The following is a 16,697-nucleotide window of genomic DNA, read 5'->3' on the forward strand; positions in this document are numbered from 1 at the left end:
TATATAAATATTATATAAATAATGTTTATATAATAAATATTTATTTAATAAATAGATAAAACCTTCCTTGGCCATAGGAAGGTTTGATGAGTGCTATACAACAGGAGGCATTAACTATGTGCAATTTGCCATAACTGATTTGTCAGCACACGGGCTGTGCCTGCAATTTGGGTGCAGGAAAGTGCCCGAGAGTCCCACAGAGTCACAAAAACCTCCTTACCTTGACAGGAATCTTATCAGTGACGCCTGTGGATGCTTTTCCTTCAGGGCCAGGCCTGAGTCACTTGTGCCCTGGTGTTTAGGAACAGGGTGAGGCTCAGCAGGGCTGCGAAGCTGCCAAAGTCCTTCCAGGGCACTGGGAAGTTTTCTCTGCATCATTTGACTCCTGGCATATCCTTCATGCCATCTGTGTGAAATCACACCTTATTTTGGGTTGCAGCTATTTGTATTTGTTGGAGGGAGAGGAATGTGGAAAAAGAACAGGTTCTTTCTGGGTTCCTGATTCAGAGAGGCTCCAGATTTCCCCTAATGGATCCTGACACTTTCCTGCCAGCTCTGCCTGTTGGGCTGCCCAGACTGGAGCCCTGCTGCTCTCAGACACCCCTGCCCTGTGCTGCTGCTCACTCACACCCTGCTGGCACTGCAAGAACAAAATCACCCCAGCTTTGCTTCCCTCCCTTCTCGGAGCAGCCTCAGCACCGGGCACAACTCGACGAAACCCATGCAGCTCTAAAGCTTCCACTTCAAATTAAAATGAATTCATTGAAATTTTGGGTTACAGCTATTTATATTTATATATATTTATATATAATTTTATATTTATATTTATATTTATATTTATATTTATATTTATATTTATATTTATATTTATATTTATATTTATATTTATATTTATATTTATTTGAAGGAGAGGAATGTGGAAAAAGAACAGGTTTTTTCTGGGTTTCTGATTCAGAGAGGCTCCAGATTTCCCCTAATGGATCCTGACACTTTCCTGCCAGCTCTGCCTGTTGGGCTGCCCAGACTGGAGCCCTGCTGCTCTCAGACACCCCTGCCCTGTGCTGCTGCTCACTCACACCCTGCTGGCACTGCAAAACAAAATCACCCCAGCTTTGCTTCCCTCCCTTCTCGGAGCAGCCTCAGCACCGGGCACAACTCGACGAAACCCATGCAGCTCTAAAGCTTCCACTTCAAATTAAAATGAATTCATTGAAATTTTGGGTTACAGCTATTTATATTTATATATATTTATATATAATTTTATATTTATATTTATATTTATATTTATATTTATATTTATATTTATATTTATAGTTATAATTTATATTTATATTTATTTGAAGGAGAGGAATGTGGAAAAAGAACAGGTTTTTTCTGGGTTTCTGATTCAGAGAGGCTCCAGATTTCCCCTAATGGATCCTGACACTTTCCTGCCAGCTCTGCCTGTTGGGCTGCCCAGACTGGAGCCCTGCTGCTCTCAGACACCCCTGCCCTGTGCTGCTGCTCACTCACACCCTGCTGGCACTGCAAAACAAAATCACCCCAGCTTTGCTTCCCTCCCTTCTCGGAGCAGCCTCAGCACCGGGCACAACTCGACGAAACCCATGCAGCTCTAAAGCTTCCACTTCAAATTAAAATGAATTCATTAAAAGCTGGGGAAACCTGTGCTTGGGACAGCAAACAGCTCAGGCAGCTGCTGGGGTGCATCAACCAAACCCACTTCATTAATTAATACCATGTTTAAACTCACAGCTCCTGAAGCCCTGGCACCAACCCTGCCCTCAATCCCTGGTTTTGACAATGCCCCAGCAGCTCTGGCTGCATCCCCATCCCTCACCAGGCCAGTGTGGGACAGCAGGAAGGGCTGGGGCTGGCTGGGGCTCTCAGCTTTGTTGATTTGCTCTGCAGCACATGTTCCCTTCTGGAGCAGCACTTGGCTCAGCATTGCCAGTGGGAGCCTCTGGCTCATCTGCTCTCCTTCCATCTTCCCCTGGCTTTAATTAGCTGATGTTTCCACTTCCCTGTTCTGTGGAGCAGGGAACATGTGTGCTAACAAATCCTTTTGCTAAAAATACCAGTTTAAAAAAAAAAATCATTGGAGCGTGGAAATATGAATGAATCCAGCAGCTGTGTCAGCCCTGGAAATTTCCTGCAGGGTGTTTGTAGATTTGCAGTGAGCAGCACCTTGTCAAGCAGGTACAAATCCATGCTGTGTGTGGGGGATGGCCAAAGCATTGCTAATCAGCAGGAAAAGCTCCAATTTTAATAACAGAGCCCAAAGTCGGGGTAAGAAGGAGCTCTGCTGCTCTCTGCCTGCCCCTGGGGGTCGGTGTCACCCTGCACAGGGTGGGGACACCTGGGGCCCTCTTTGGAGGTGGCACCAGGGGCTCAGGGCAGGAGATGCTGCTGGAGAAATGCCCCAGCAGAGGTTCTGAGACAGTGTCAGTGTGAGGACGAGCCTGATGGGCATCTCAGGGGGCTTCAGCTTTCACCAGAGCTGCAGGAGCTGCCTGGGGAAGGAGTCCCCAGCACGGGGAAGGTTCTGGTGCCCACAGGGCACGGTGCCCACTGGGGCAAAAGCAGCTGCAGGTCGGGACAGGCAGCAGGAGCCGGGGAGCTGCGCAGACCTGGGCAAGTAAATCAATCCGTGCCGAATCTTCCCTCCCCAAAACACTTCCCGCCTGTCTTTACAACCTCCTCCCTCTGCAAGCAGCAAACTTTTGGCCTCTGGGAAGCTGTGGTGAAATGCAAGTAGCGACCTGTCCCGGGCCAGGCTGTTTGCAGAGCTGAGCTGCGGCATCCCGGAGAGCAGAACCCGGCAATTACCCAGGGCAAGGCTGGGCTCGGGGCTCCGCTGTCAGCCAGCAGCTATGCTGCAGAACAGGATGTCGGATTAAGGAGTCTCCTATCGGCCAGAGCCGTGCCAGGACAGCAGGGGACAGCAGGGAAGTGGAGGAGCTGGGTGGCACCAGCAGAGCTGCCCCAGCTCACACCCAGCACGGACGGGTTTGGGGGTTCAGCCACGCTGGGATCCAGGCTGGAACAGCAGGAAAAGCGCCTGGCAGGGCTGCAGGATGAATTGCAGCCGGCCTGGGTGCAGGTGAGGGGCCAGGGATCGCCTGTCAGGACGTACCTGCCGAGCACTCCACCTTATCTGCGGCGGAGCGGAGTTAATGTGTAACCCGGCTGTGTTTGGTTAGCCCAGAAAAGCAAAGAAGTCCTGGGATAGGCACGGCCGGGACAAGGAATTGGGCAGCACGGAACGACGGACAGCCTGGTAAAACTGCAAAACGGATTAATAATAATTTCTGTTCCTGCTTGTGCTTTGCTCTCTGTGCTTCTCCTGCTGGATGGGCTGAGGGTGAGGGGCTGGGGGGCTCTGGGTACCTGCAGGGCTCTGCTTTGCAAGGGTGAAATGTGGTGGGGGATTCACCAGCAAAGCTGGATGAGGTTTGTGGTTTGGAGGTGATGGTGGTGGGAGGAAAGCTGGGGAAAGCTGTGCTCGGGACAGCAAACAGCTCAGGCAGCTGCTGGGGTGCTTCATTTACCTGTTGAGATAGAAGGAAATTCAGATCTGCCCTTGACCCTTTTGCCCCTGGGCTGGGATCCATCCCCTGAGCTGGGATCCATCCCCTGGGCTGGGATCCATTGCCCAGGCTGGGATCCATCCTGGGCTGGGATCCATCCCCTGGGCTGGGATCCATCCCCTGGGCTGCCCAGAGCTGGAACTGAGCTGGGATCCATTCCCTGAGCTGGGATCCATCCCCTGGGCTGGGATCCATCCCCTGGGCTGCTCAGAGCTGGGACGGTGCCTGCACAGGGGGGTTTGCTTTGGGTTGTGTTTGGGGCCGGCCAGCACGGCCTTTCCCAGGCAGGAGGGGTCTGGTTGCTGTGCCCCAGCCAGCAAAACCGAGGTGTGCTAACCCGGGATGAAGAACTTGGAGTGGTGCTGGCTGAAAGAAAGTAGCCTCTTCTCTAAAGCAATTAGCATTAATTGCTACCCGGCACCTCTTTGATGGCTCCGTGGGCTTTTAAAGGACAGTTATGGCAATGGCCGCAAGAGCTGAGGGACCTGGCCTATGGGTTTTGATAAAAAATAGCTTCTTCCAAATATGTTTTCAGCTGGGGAAGAGAGCTACACCACTGAAACCCAGCTATAAACCAGCTTTTTGGGTCCTGTGTCTTTTAAATGAAACGCTCAGTCACGTTTTTAGTTTGTGGCTGTTACTGTTGTGGCAAAGAAGGAACTAAAATCCTTCTGAATCATTAAAACTGAGGGTTTCAACACTGATTTTTTTCCCCTTTCCCAAGCTGGATGAGTGTGCTGGAGCTGTAATCACATCAGAGAACTAATGGGTAGGAAAAGGAACTTCTTGTTTCGGTGCAGATCCTCTGCAGTGCCTGGCGAGCTCGGGCTGGACTTTGCCTCCCATGAGCTGGGGCTCAGTGGGTGCCAAAGCCTTGGCAGCTGCTTGAGGTCCCTCAAATGCTGGTTTTGAATGAGAGGAAATTATTTCTTTAGTGGTGAGGGGGATCCTCGTGGAGAAAACGCCTCCCTGCTGGCCCCAAGCAGCTGCACACTCAAGTTCCAGCAAAGCTTTCACTTCCCCAGGGGGGTTTTGCTGCCTGAAATTTGGGAGGGAGGCAGCCAGGAGCAGCCCAACAACCATGGCCAAGCCCCCTGCTACCGAGGGGTCGATGTAAATCTAGAAATCTGTATCTCTAGTTTCGATATAAATCTAAATTTTGTGCATGCTCCAGTGCACAGCAAAACCCTGCAGAGGCCTGAAGTCCCCAAGCTCAGCTCTGCTTCCTCACAGCTCAAATCCCTGGCTGTGAAGAGATCTGAATTCAAAGAATCCAGGGAATTGCTGTTCCAAAGCCACCACTTACTTCAACGTCACTTAAGCAGTAAATAATGCAAAGCTGAGCCTCAAATATTAAACTCCTCCTGCGTGGAAGGATTAGACCTGTCAGGGCGTGGGTGTCGAAATCTGATTTTTGCGGCGTATTCCAATTACAAAGGAATTCTTTCAGGGTCTAACACTCTGAACAAGCAGCCAGTTCTGCTCACTTTATCTCTGCATCTAATTCCCTGATCCTGCTACCAGGAAAAAAAAAAAAACAAGCAGCAGTGTGTTCCTGCCTGCAGGTTAGAGCACAAAGGGCTCCTGTGTCTCCCGAGGAGCAAATCCTCTCGCGTGGGTCCGTGTGTCGTGCAGGGGCTGTTGGTGTTGGTTTTGCTGCTCCCTCTCGCCCCCACAGCCCAGTTCCCTCCCCAAGAACAGGGTGGTGCATGTGGAGGAGACTCATTGGTGGTGCCAGGGAATTTTGGAAGCCCAGTGCTTTGCATCCATCAGTAATGGCGCCTTCTGTGGGTGCTCAGCAGAGCTGTGGGCAGGGATAACTGTGCCCTCTGCCCCCTGGCTGGGGGGAAACCCAAATCCCTCCCCAAGAACAGGGTGGTGCCTGTGGAGGAGACTCATTGGTGCTGCCAGGAATTTTTGGAAGCTCAGTGCTTTGCATCCATCAGTAATGGCACCTTCTGTGGTGCCGTTGATGGTGCCAGGGAATTTTGGAAGCTCAGTGCTTTGCATGCCTCATTAATGGCACCTTCTGTGGGTGCTCAGCAGAGCTCTGGGCAAAGATAACCGTGCCCTCTGCCCCCTAGCACCCTGCCCCAGTGTGAGAAACCCAAATCCAGGGTGTTTGTCAGGCAGCTGCTGCCACGCTGGGGTCCCACTGGTGATGGGAGGTCTGGGCTGCATCTGCTGTGAGCAGAGGGGACCCTGGAGTGCTGCTTGAACCCCCCCAGCCTGCCCTGCTCCCCACAGGCTGTGCCAGCCGTGTGCCCAAACACACCCAGGCGTGCCCCAAAGGCCCAGGGACACCTCCCTGGGGCCACCTCCCTGGGGACACCTCCGCAGGGCCCCCAAGGAAGGGTGGCAGAGGCAGCTCCTTGCCAGGAGGAAGCTCCTGACAGCGCAAGGATGTGAGTAACCAGCAGCGTTTTGGGCCAGCACGTTCACAAGTTCAAGCTGCAGGGCTGGCACGGGGTGTGGCAGAGGAAAGAGATCCCATGGGTCGGGGCTGGGGCTGTGCTGGGATTCCTGAGCCAGGGTTACAGCTTTTCTTGTGCTTTATCCACCCCTGTGAGGTGAGCAGAGAGCCACCAACACGAGCTGGCTGTGCTGAGATTTCCCTATTCCCAATTATTTTGAGGAAAACTTCAAGGATGATTTTTAAAAGCCCAGCTGTGCCTTCTCCTGGAGACAGCAGCTGAAGATGGAGCACAATTCCTCCATCCAGCAGCTGAAGATGGAGCACAGTTCCTCCATCCAGCAGAGCCAGCCTGTCTCCCTCCCAGCATGCTTGAGTCACCCCTGGGGGAACCTCACAACGTAATTTTTCTCCTTTTTCCTGCTCCAGCCAGGGTATTCCCGCTGTGCCAGCCTCCAGGGCAGCCCAGGCTATGCCTAGGAAGGAGCTGGGGATGGCTGGCTGCAACTCTGGCAGCTGTGACAGCATGGTCAGCACGGCCTCCAACCACTCCCAGCGGGTGAGTAACCCTGGGGTGCCCAGCCCAGCTCGCCCCTCTGGGCTGGGGAAGGATTTTGGGCAGATCTCAGCCCAAATCTGCTCTCTGTCGGTGCTTTGGAGGCAGCTGAGACAGCAGCAGGACCAGGTGGATTCCTGAATTCCTGCCCCAGAGCACTCCCAGCCTTCCCATCCTGCCAGGTGTGTGGGGAGCCCTCGGTGCTGCAGGGGCTGCTCTGGGGCAGGACAGAGCCCTGGGGAGGGGATCCCATCCCTGGAGAGGGAATCCCTGGAGAGGGGATGCTGTCCTTGGAGAGGGGATCCTTGGAGAGGGGAGCCTAGAAAGGGAAGACCGGGAGAGGGGATCCCATCCCTAGAGAGGGGATCCTGTCCCTGGAGTGGGAATCCTGTCCTTGGAGAGGGGATCCTGTTTCTGGAGAAGAAATGCCTGGAGACGAGATCCTGTCCCTGGAGAGGGGAGACCTGGAGAGGGGATCTGTGGAGAGGGAATCCATCCCCTGGAGAGGTGATTCTGTCCCTGGAGAAGGGGATCCCTGGAGAGATGAGCCCTGGAGAGGGGATCCTGTCCCTAGAGAAGGGATCCCTGGAGAGGGGATTATTCTGTCCCTGGAGAGGAGATCCTCTCTCTGGAGAGGGGAGGAGATCCTGCCCCTGGAGAGGGGCTCCTGCCCCTGGGGAGGCTCCTGTGCTGCCAGGGGTGCAGGGATCAGACCAGTTGTGTAACTGGGTCACGCTGGCTCCAAGCAGTGACAACACCTGCAGAGGCAGCGAGCTGAGCTCCTCCTGCCTGGCACCAGATGAATTCCCCAGTTAAGGCAGGGATGAGTTTGGACCATGGGTGTAGATGTGTAATTTTTCACTATCTGTCCATTAAAGCTTGTTTGTGTCCCAACACTGATCCCAAGATTGATGGGCTAATTACATCCTGGCTGTCTTGGAGCATAATTGATACGTGTGAGAGCAGCTGAGTCCTGGCAGCTTTTCCATTTGATGTATTGCAAACCAGAACCAAACCCTCTGAGTTTAATGGGGATGGAAGAACTGGTTGTGATACTGCATGGTAAAAGATTTGGATAAGGTGTCTCTGCAAAACAACTCCACCTGGGATAATTCCTGCCCTGTGCTTGTTGATCTGATGCACATTCCATCCTGTCCCAAGCCTCATTTTGTTCATGACAGGTTGCAGGAATCACCTTGATATCTGATACTGCAATAACATCTCCTGGTGCTCAAAATAAAACAAAAATTAAACAATTCTGGCTCAGGAATGAATGGGAGAACAAGGAGAGTTCATCCCCTGCACAGAGCCCTGCAGTGTTGGTGGTGTTTTCTAAGATTGAGCATTGCTGAGCAGTACAGGTGTCTGTACCTACATCTGCTCACATGTCAATTTAAAGAAATTAGAGGCCAAGTTCCCAAGTTCAGAATAATCCATCTTCTGACCCACAAAGGAGGGTAATATAAAAAAGGCTTTAAGTTTATATATATTTCTTATTTTTAGAGGAGCTTGGCAAGTTTTCTGGATCTGTAAATACTCATTATTGAACAGCCACTGGCCAAGCAGCTGTCAGAGGCTCTCTAAACTACCTGTTAAATATAAATATATAAAATATTATAATAATATATTATATATTAAAAAATATATAATATTAATATATATAAAGTTATATATGAAGTTATATGAGTGTGTAGTATAATGTAACCTCTCATATATATGTAGTATAAAGTAAACCTCTTTCTTATATATATATTTATATATATTTATATACACATATATATTATATATATATTATAAATATATACTCATATATATTTATATATGTATAGATATGATATATATGTAGTATAAAGTAAATATATTTCTTATATATATGATAAATAGAGATATATATTTATATTTACTATATATACTGCATATATTTTTATATTTACATAAATATGTAGTATAAAGTAAACCTCTCTTATATATTTTTATATATTTATATACACATATATTATAAATATATACATAAATATATTTTATAAATATATACATATATATTTATATATTTTATATGTATATATAATAAGTATATACATATATATTTGTATTTCTATATACTATAGATGCACACTACATATATATTTATATATGTATATATATTTTTTGTATATATATGTAGTATAAAGTAAGCATCTCTTTCTTATATATATTTATATCTATTTATACACATACATATTATAAATATATACATATCACATATATTAAATATATACATAGACATTTATATATTTTATATAATAAATACATACATATATATTTATATTTCTATATACTATATATACACACTATATATATGTAGTATAAAGTAAACATCTTTTTTCTTATCTGCTCTGCTCTATCTTCTTTTTTTCCAGAGTGACAACAGCTATGACTATTTATCTGTGGAAGAAAAGGAGTGTTTGATGTTCCTGGAGGAAACCATTGGCTCCCTGGATGCAGAGGGGGACAGTGGGGTGTCCACGGATGACACCGACTACGGGGAGCCCTCCAAGCCCAGGAAAGGCCCTGTGCCCTGGGGTGAGCTGGAAACCCTTCTGCAGATAAGATTTTAGTATAAAATATAAAAATCTATTTCTTTCTTTCCCCAAAATAGTTTCATACAGGCCTTGTTCTCAAGCACAGATGTGTACAATACACATCCTTTCTAGACATGAATATTTTACAAAATTTTCTGATACTCAATGGCTTTGAAATTCTACAATATATAAATACCTTGCAGGGATCCTGCTTAGTGTCAGTAATGACAGTAATTAATGAGGTTTTGTCAGGCCCAAAAGATCCAATTTCCCCAGCAGTGATGGATCAGAGTGTGGGGGTACCAGTTCTGGGTTTCTCTGGGTCTGGATTGAAGGCACTTGAGATGACAGTTCATGTTCTGACTCAGATATTCATTATTTTTTATCACTAAAACAGTCTCACTACTGGGAGTTTGGCAGCTTTTCATTAGAAGGCACAAAATGGCCAACAATCTCTTGTTACAAGGTCTTTTAAAACTAAACCATGCAATTAAGAACTGACACCTAGATTCTTTTCCCTTTTAACCCAATAACTGATCCCAAAGAGCCTTCAATGCCAACTTTTCTGCCCAATTACAAAATGCCACCCAAACCCATGGAGAATAAGGAAGAAGAAGAAACCCAGGACAACACCCTGTGCCCTCCATCTTGCACACTAAAAATCCCAAAACCTCAATTTCTCACCAAGTGCTACACCTACACTGCTCTCTATAATCTATTTCACACTTTTGTGGATTCCAGTCTATCTTGAAGTCTTTAGGAAAGATTCCAGTCTATGCTGAAGTCCAGGAAACTTTCTCCATGGATGAGGGTCAAAGTCAGTGCTCCCCTGGGGCTCAGGGCACCCCAGAGCAGACAGAGAAATATTCCCTGTGTGCCCTGGGTTTCCACATCAGAGGAGCCAGGGGATTCCTGGGTGCCTGTGCTGACCCAGAAGGGGTGAGGGGTGTTCTGTGTCCAGAGCATGACTCCAACTCCCTCTCTTCCCAGATTTGGGGAACGGGACTCCCCCTGCAAGCAGAGCTCAGCAGCGTGGGGCTGAACAGAGGAGTGGTAAAATCATCTCTGCCCCATCCAGCTCAGCCCCAGCAGCTGCTCCAGGCCCAGGTTGTTCCAGCCTTCCCAGGAACATCCCTGCAGCAAATGGAGCTTCTGGCAGCAAAGGAGGTGTCCCCATAGTGCCAGCAGGAAAACCTGCCCAGGAGGTGCCCAGGGAGGGCAGGCTGGACCTGGGAAGCCACACCAAGTCCGTGATTATCCAACCTCCAGACCCCTTCCAGGATGAGCTGGAGTGGTCACGCAGCCAGCGCTCAGATGCCAAGGGAGAGGCACCCAAGGAGACCAAGACGTGGACTTCGTGGGGCCACCTGGGGAAATCCACGCTGGAGGAGGCCCCTCAGGACCCCGATGCCAAGCGTGGGCCTCCAACTGCCCCCAAACCGCGGAAATTGCCACCAAACATCATCCTGAAAACCAGCAGGAGCAGCCCCGTGCCGGAGCACAACCAGAAGGTAAAACCAGCCCCTCCACCCTCAGCCGCCTCCCAGGCCAGCCCTGCCAGCGACAGCACTGCTGAGAAGGGGAATTCAGGCCACCTCGACCCTAAGGAGAAGGAGAAAGCCCGAAGGGAGGCCCTGGAGAAGCTGGGACTGTCCCAGGACAGGAGGGAGCCCAGCGCCCACCTCCATCCCCACCCCAGGGAGACACCGCAGCCTGGGGAGGGCTCCGCGCCGGGGATCCGGCAGATCCCCTTCAAATCCAACACCCTGGAGCGCTCTGGGGTGGGGCTGGGCAGCTCCATGGGCAGCGCCAAGGAGCAGAACGGGCACAGCAGCAGCAGCTCCCTGGGCAAGATGTCCTTCATCGAGCGCCTGGCGCCCAGCTTCCTCCGCAGCCGCCCCCGGCCCGCCTCCCTCGGGGCAGGGAAGGACTTCGGGGGCCTCAAGGAGCAGGAGGAGAAGGACAAGAGCAGCAAGAGGAGATCCCACCCTCTGCCCAGCTTCCCCAGGCCGCCACGCTCCGCTGTCAGCGTGAAGATCTCGCCCAAAGGCGCGGCTGATGAGAACCGGCGCGAGGCGCTCAAGAAGTTGGGGCTGCTCAAGGAGTAGCGGCTGGTGGGGCTGGTGGAAAAGGGGATTTTTTCACCCCAAATCCAACTGCCTGCACTGCCTGGGGCACGGGCATCTGCTCCCAGAGGTGCTGGGAGCTTCACACGGAATAAAGGAAGGCGGCGTGTACAGGATATTTTGTATATAGCAGGTGTACATGGGATATTTATACAAAGCAGCTCTCTGCGTGGATGGGGTGTGTTCTCCTGTAAGGGCTTTACTGCATTTGGGGATCCATCAAATCAGGGAAGCCATGGAATTCGGGGTTTGGCTTGTTTTCAAAAGGGTTGCCTGTGGATAAAGCATCTCTGGGAAGAACTGCTGGACTTTGCTGCTCCTTTAGGACTTTTTTGGGTTTTTTTTTTTTTATTAATTTTATCACAGCCTCTGAGAGCTGAGCACTCACCTGCCATGTGAAAGTGCCTTGCAAAACCATCACTGCCTGCTGGGTGGGCTGGAGGGCTGCCCAGACATGCCACTGCCTCCCTGGCACACCCTGCTCTCCCACCCAGCCCTGACCACCTGCATCCAGCACCTGGAAGAGGCCTGAACTGCAGGAAAACACGGCTGAGGAAGGCAGAGGCTGTGCTGGTGTCAGATCCAGAAGTGCTGCCCAAAATGGGGCAGATGCAAGGCTGGGACAGCTCCAGCTCCTCCCTTCTGAGCTGTCCTGGCACCTCTGATGCTGCCAACACCTTGCTGCTCACCCTGGGGAGCAGAGGTGGCTGATGTCCCTAATAAACCTGTGTGTGATCAGAAGGTGCCATGTGGTACAGATTTATGTCCCAGTCAGGTAAATAATAAATGCCCCCTAAATATTTAAAAACCGAAAAACAAAAGGGGTTTAAAACAAAGAGTTCTGAGTGAAAGGATGAGCCAGGTCTGGTCTGTCCCACCTAGAAAATTGAATTATTTGATCAGCACAAGCAAAATCTTCCATGGAGCAGCCTGGGATGGTGGAAGGTGGCCCTGCCTGTGACAAGGGGAGGAACAAGGAGAGCTTTGAGGTCCCTTCCACCCAGACTGTTCCATGGTTCTGTAACTGCCAGCTCTCCCTGCAGGCACAAAGAGGGAATGTGGAATTCCTGCTGCTCCTGTGTTTGCTGCCAGGCCTGAGCCAGCCCCAGGGGCTCCCCCCATCCCCATCAGCTCGGGCTGGGCACTTCCACCTGCAAATGTTTGACTTCAAAGGCAGCAAGAGCACTGTGAGGAGAGGAGGGGGAGATAAAAGGGTCAGCCAGGCTCCTGCCTGGGTGAAAGTTGTGTTTTCATCCCTGTGCTCCTCCCCTCTGACCATTCTTTTTTCTGCTCTGACTGCTCAGCAACTGCATGGTGCAAGTCCCAAGGGAAATCTCACCTTGTTCATCTAATGAGAAAGGAGGAGAGCATTAAGGACTCTCTCAAAGCATTTTTGCCCTGAAACAGAACCTAAACATTTCTTAAAACCAGGTTGTTTTGGAAACAAAAGGCTTCTCTTCCAATCCTTGGCTTGAGTCAGAGCCATTGTGTGCTGGTGTCATGAAGGCTGAGTTTTGTTCAGATTTCCAAGGAGAAATGTCACTCCCAAAGATCCCTTATCACTCTGTGACGTGGGGATGCTCACAAACAGGAGCTGGTATGAAGTGGGAACAAAAGAGAACAAATTAAAACAACAGCCAGGGAGCAGCAGGGTCATTCCTCTGGGCATGAACTCCACGTTTCTGTGCCTTTCCTGGAGCTGCTGGATGCTCTGGGCTGAATCACTCACCACAGGCAAGCCCCATTCCTCCAGCTGTTTATTCCTGCCAGGGGAATATGGAATTTTACCTCCTGGATGTGTTTGTAGCCCTTAGAAACGGAGCTGTTTATGCCCCAGGGCTGGGGCCTGATGCAAGAGCAGCCCATGACTGTGCCTGGTGCCACCCAGAGCCGAGCCCTGCTGCTGGCACAGGGATCCTGCTCCTGTTCCTGCTCCTGATCCTGGCACAGGGATCCTGCTCCTGTTCCTATTCCTGGCACAGGGATCCTGCTCCTGTTCCTATTCCTGGCACAGGGATCCTGCTCCTGTTCCTATTCCTGGCACAGGGATCCTGCTCCTGTTCCTATTCCTGGCACAGGGATCCTGCTCCTGTTCCTATTCCTGGCACAGGGATCCTGCTCCTGTTCCTATTCCTGGCACAGGGATCCTGCTCCTGTTCCTGCTCCTGGCACAGGGATCCTGCTCCTGTTCCTGCTCCTGGCAGAGGGATCCTTCTCCTTCTCCTTCTCCTTCTCCTTCTCCTTCTCCTTCTCCTTCTCCTTCTCCTTCTCCTTCTCCTTCTCCTTCTCCTTCTCCTTCTCCTTCTCCTTCTCCTTCTCCTTCTCCTTCTCCTTCTCCTTCTCCTTCTCCTCCTCCTCCTCCCAGTCCTCCTCCTCCTCCTCCTCACAGGTCCTCCTCCTCCTCCTCCTCCTCCTCCTCCTCCTCCTCCTCCTCCTCCTCCTCCTCCTCCTTCTCCTTCTCCTCCTTCTCTTCTCCTTCTCCTTCTCCTCCTCCTCCTCCTCCTCCTCCTCCTCCTCCTTCTCCTTCTCCTTCTCCTTCTCCTTCTCCTCCTCCTCCTCCTCCTCCTCCTCTCCTTCTCCTTCTCCTTCTCCTTCTCCTTCTCCTTCTCCTTCTCCTTCTCCTTCTCCTTCTCCTTCTCCTTCTCCTTCTCCTTCTCCTTCTGGAGGGATCCTGACCCTGCTCCTGCTCCTGTTCCTGCTCCTGCCCTACTCCTTCTCCTAGTCCTGCTCCTGCAGGATCGAGGCCACCTCAGCTCCACCTGGAGCTCCTGCAGGCGCCTTCCTGCTGCTCCCTGTGCCTGCTGCTGCTGCTGCTGGGAACTTTTCTCCTGCTGCTGCAGGGGTTGGCATCAGCCTGGCCAGTCCCTGAATGACTGGATTCATGGCTCAGCTACAAACCAGCATTTCCCTGCCTCAATGCCTCACATTCCTTGGATTCTGAGGGTCAGCATCTTGTGCATACCTTTGGTGTGGGCAGCTCTTTAGAGGATGCCCTGCCCTTCTCTCCATGCTCAGCAGCCCCAGGGATGTTTGCAGAGAGATTTAAAGCCTGGCTGAGGACTGGGACAGCCCCAGAATAATTCAATTCATTGCTCAGCTACAAACCCTGCTCCTTTGCCTGCCTCACATTCCTTGGACTCTTTCTGAGGGTCAGCACCTTGTGCACACCTTTGGGGTGATGCAGCTCTTGAGGAGGATGCCCTGCAGCTCCAGGGATGCTTCCAGAGGGATTCAAAGCCTGGTGTGGGCTGTGCCAGCCTGAGCCTGTTGGGTATCCCCAGCCTGTCCTGGAAAGGTGCTGCTGCTGCTGCTGCAAGGTCAGGGATGGCAAGCACTGAGTGCAGCTCGGTGCTGCAAGCAGTTCATTAACATCAGTTAATTGTTCAGTGTAATTGCCTCCACGGGTCAGCCCCTCTCTCCAAAGAAAGCCTGCATTAGTTTGGAAATTAAATTGCCTGTAAGGAACAGAGGCTCTTGGTTTGTCATCACCATAAAATCATGGAAAGGTTTGGGTTGGAAGGGACATCAAAGCTCCTCCAGTTCCATCCCCCTTTCCCTATCCCAGCTTGCTCCAAGGCTGGGTGGGGGCAACACAAACAAAATCCACCCCCAGGTTCAGGCAGAGCCCAGCAGAACTCCTGGGGTCTTGTTTGGGACCCCTGAAATCAAAATCAGGCTTCATACTCTGGCAGGGGGTGGAATGAGATGAGCTTTAATGTCCCTTCCAACCCAAACCATTCTGTGATTCTCTGAATTGAATTCTGGGCATACTTAACTTGATTTGTGCCTGAAAGGCAAAATCCCAGCAGGGCCCAGACACAAAACAGCCAGGAAGAGAGATGACAGCCTTGCAGAAGGAACAAGTCTCAGAAGGGTTGGTAAATGTACCCTCAGTGTCTCCAGGCAGAATATCCAGACTGAGTTTATGAGTTAACAATGTCAAAAACAACAAAGAAAACACCCAGCTTTGCATTTTGCACAGAATATTCATCTAATTCCTAACCATCAGTCCCACCCTGGCTCAGACCTGTCATTTCCATGTCTACATGAGCCTGTCAAGACCTCCTGTCCCAATTAAAAACATCCTTGTGCACATCTTTCATTACAAAGATCAAACTCAGGAGCAGTGGCTGGTGGGACTCTGGCAGTGTCAGGGAGCAGCAGCTGCACCCAGAAATAATTTGTGTTAATTGCAGTTAATTACAGCCCCTCCAGGGCTGCATCAGGGGAGCCTTGGGGCTGAGACTGAGGTGGAGACCCTCACCCTGCCCTGCAGGGTGATCCCAAACCCACCAGGATTTAACAGCAGGAACTCCAGCTCTAGCTCTGCTTTAAGATATTCTCAGGTAAATTTGCATCACTGGCAAATGGAGGAAAGCAAACACCAAACCAATAAAATCTGGCTGCTCTAACACAGCAGTGAGAGGCTGCAATGGCCCTGGTGGGGCTGCTCTTTGCAGGGTGTTGGTTCTGTGGGGCTTGGGTGGGAGCTGCAGTGATGAGCTTGGGCCTTTTTCCATTTACAGTTCCATTAGGAACAAAGAACAGGGCCAAAAAGAGAAAAAAAAGGATAATGAAGAGGAGCATGGTGGGGTTGGAGAAGGTTCTTCTTGTCTCCTTGTGAAAGGGCAGAGCCCCAGCTCCTGGTTGTTGCCCAAACTGTGCTGGAATGGGGTTAAAAAGCCTCAGACACCTCCAGCATCTCCCACAGGGCTGGAGAGAGCCCAGATCAGTCCTGGAGAGCCCAGATCGGTCCTGGAGAGATCCCAGCTGGATCCTGGAGAGCCCAACTGGATCCTGGGGTGATCCCAACTGGATCCTGCACTGATCCCAGCTGGATCCTGGAGCCCAGGTTTGCTGTTCCCCAGCTTGGTTCAGCAGCATCCATTATCCTTTTTTTCTCTTTTTGGCCCTGTTCTTTGTTCCTAATGGAACTGTAAATGGAAAAAGGCCCAAGCTCGTCACTGCAGCTCCCACCCAAGCCGTGCTTGGCCCCACAGGACCAACACCCTGCAAAGAGCAGCCCCACCAGGGCCATTGCAGCCTCCCACTGCTGTGTTAGAGCAGCCAGATTTTATTGCTTTGGGGTTTGCTTTCCTCCATTTGCCAGTGATGCAAATTTACCTGAGAATATCTTAAAGCAGAGCTAGAGCTGGAGTTCCTGCTGTTAAATCCTGGTGGGTTTGGGATCACCCTGCAGGTCTCCAGCTCCCCAAGGGCTCAGCTCTTTTCTTCCCAACACAGGAGACAGACAGGGGCGGTGTTGTTCCTTGCAGAGGGGTTTATGTGCACCAAGCCAGCCCTGGCTGGCTCCAAGCAGGGGTTTAATCATTAACTGGGCACTGAGGAGCAGCCAGGGGTTATTCTCATTAATTAATTGCAGTTCTGAGCACAGACAGGCTGGGCTGAGGCGCTGGCAGTGACCTCCACATCTGCACAGGGATGGAATTGGTG

At 50.8% G+C, this 16,697-nt stretch overlaps 1 protein-coding gene across 1 annotated transcript; it reads left to right on the forward strand.

The window, feature by feature from the left end:
- Positions 1–2,822: 2,822 nt before the first annotated feature.
- On the forward strand, positions 2,823–11,396 carry C26H1orf116 (chromosome 26 C1orf116 homolog). The gene is made up of 4 exons (XM_030965865.1): positions 2,823–3,277; positions 6,430–6,559; positions 8,956–9,118; positions 10,108–11,396. The coding sequence occupies exons 2-4, from the start codon at positions 6,473–6,475 to the stop codon at positions 11,223–11,225; spliced, it is 1,368 nt and encodes a 455-aa protein (XP_030821725.1). The 5' UTR covers positions 2,823–3,277; positions 6,430–6,472; the 3' UTR covers positions 11,226–11,396.
- The last annotated feature ends 5,301 nt before the right edge of the window (positions 11,397–16,697 follow it).

This window comes from Camarhynchus parvulus, chromosome 26, assembly GCF_901933205.1.
Source record: "Camarhynchus parvulus chromosome 26, STF_HiC, whole genome shotgun sequence".
Lineage (NCBI taxonomy): Eukaryota > Metazoa > Chordata > Aves > Passeriformes > Thraupidae > Camarhynchus > Camarhynchus parvulus.

Coding starts and splice junctions, on each gene's coding strand:
- C26H1orf116 (XM_030965865.1), top strand. CDS start 6,473: ATGCCTAGGAAGGAGCTGGGGATGGCTGGCTGCAACTCTGGCAGCTGT. Junction 6,560..8,955: donor CCTCCAACCACTCCCAGCGG/GTGAGTAACCCT, acceptor CTTTTTTTCCAG/AGTGACAACAGCTATGACTA. Junction 9,119..10,107: donor GAAAGGCCCTGTGCCCTGGG/GTGAGCTGGAAA, acceptor CTCTCTTCCCAG/ATTTGGGGAACGGGACTCCC.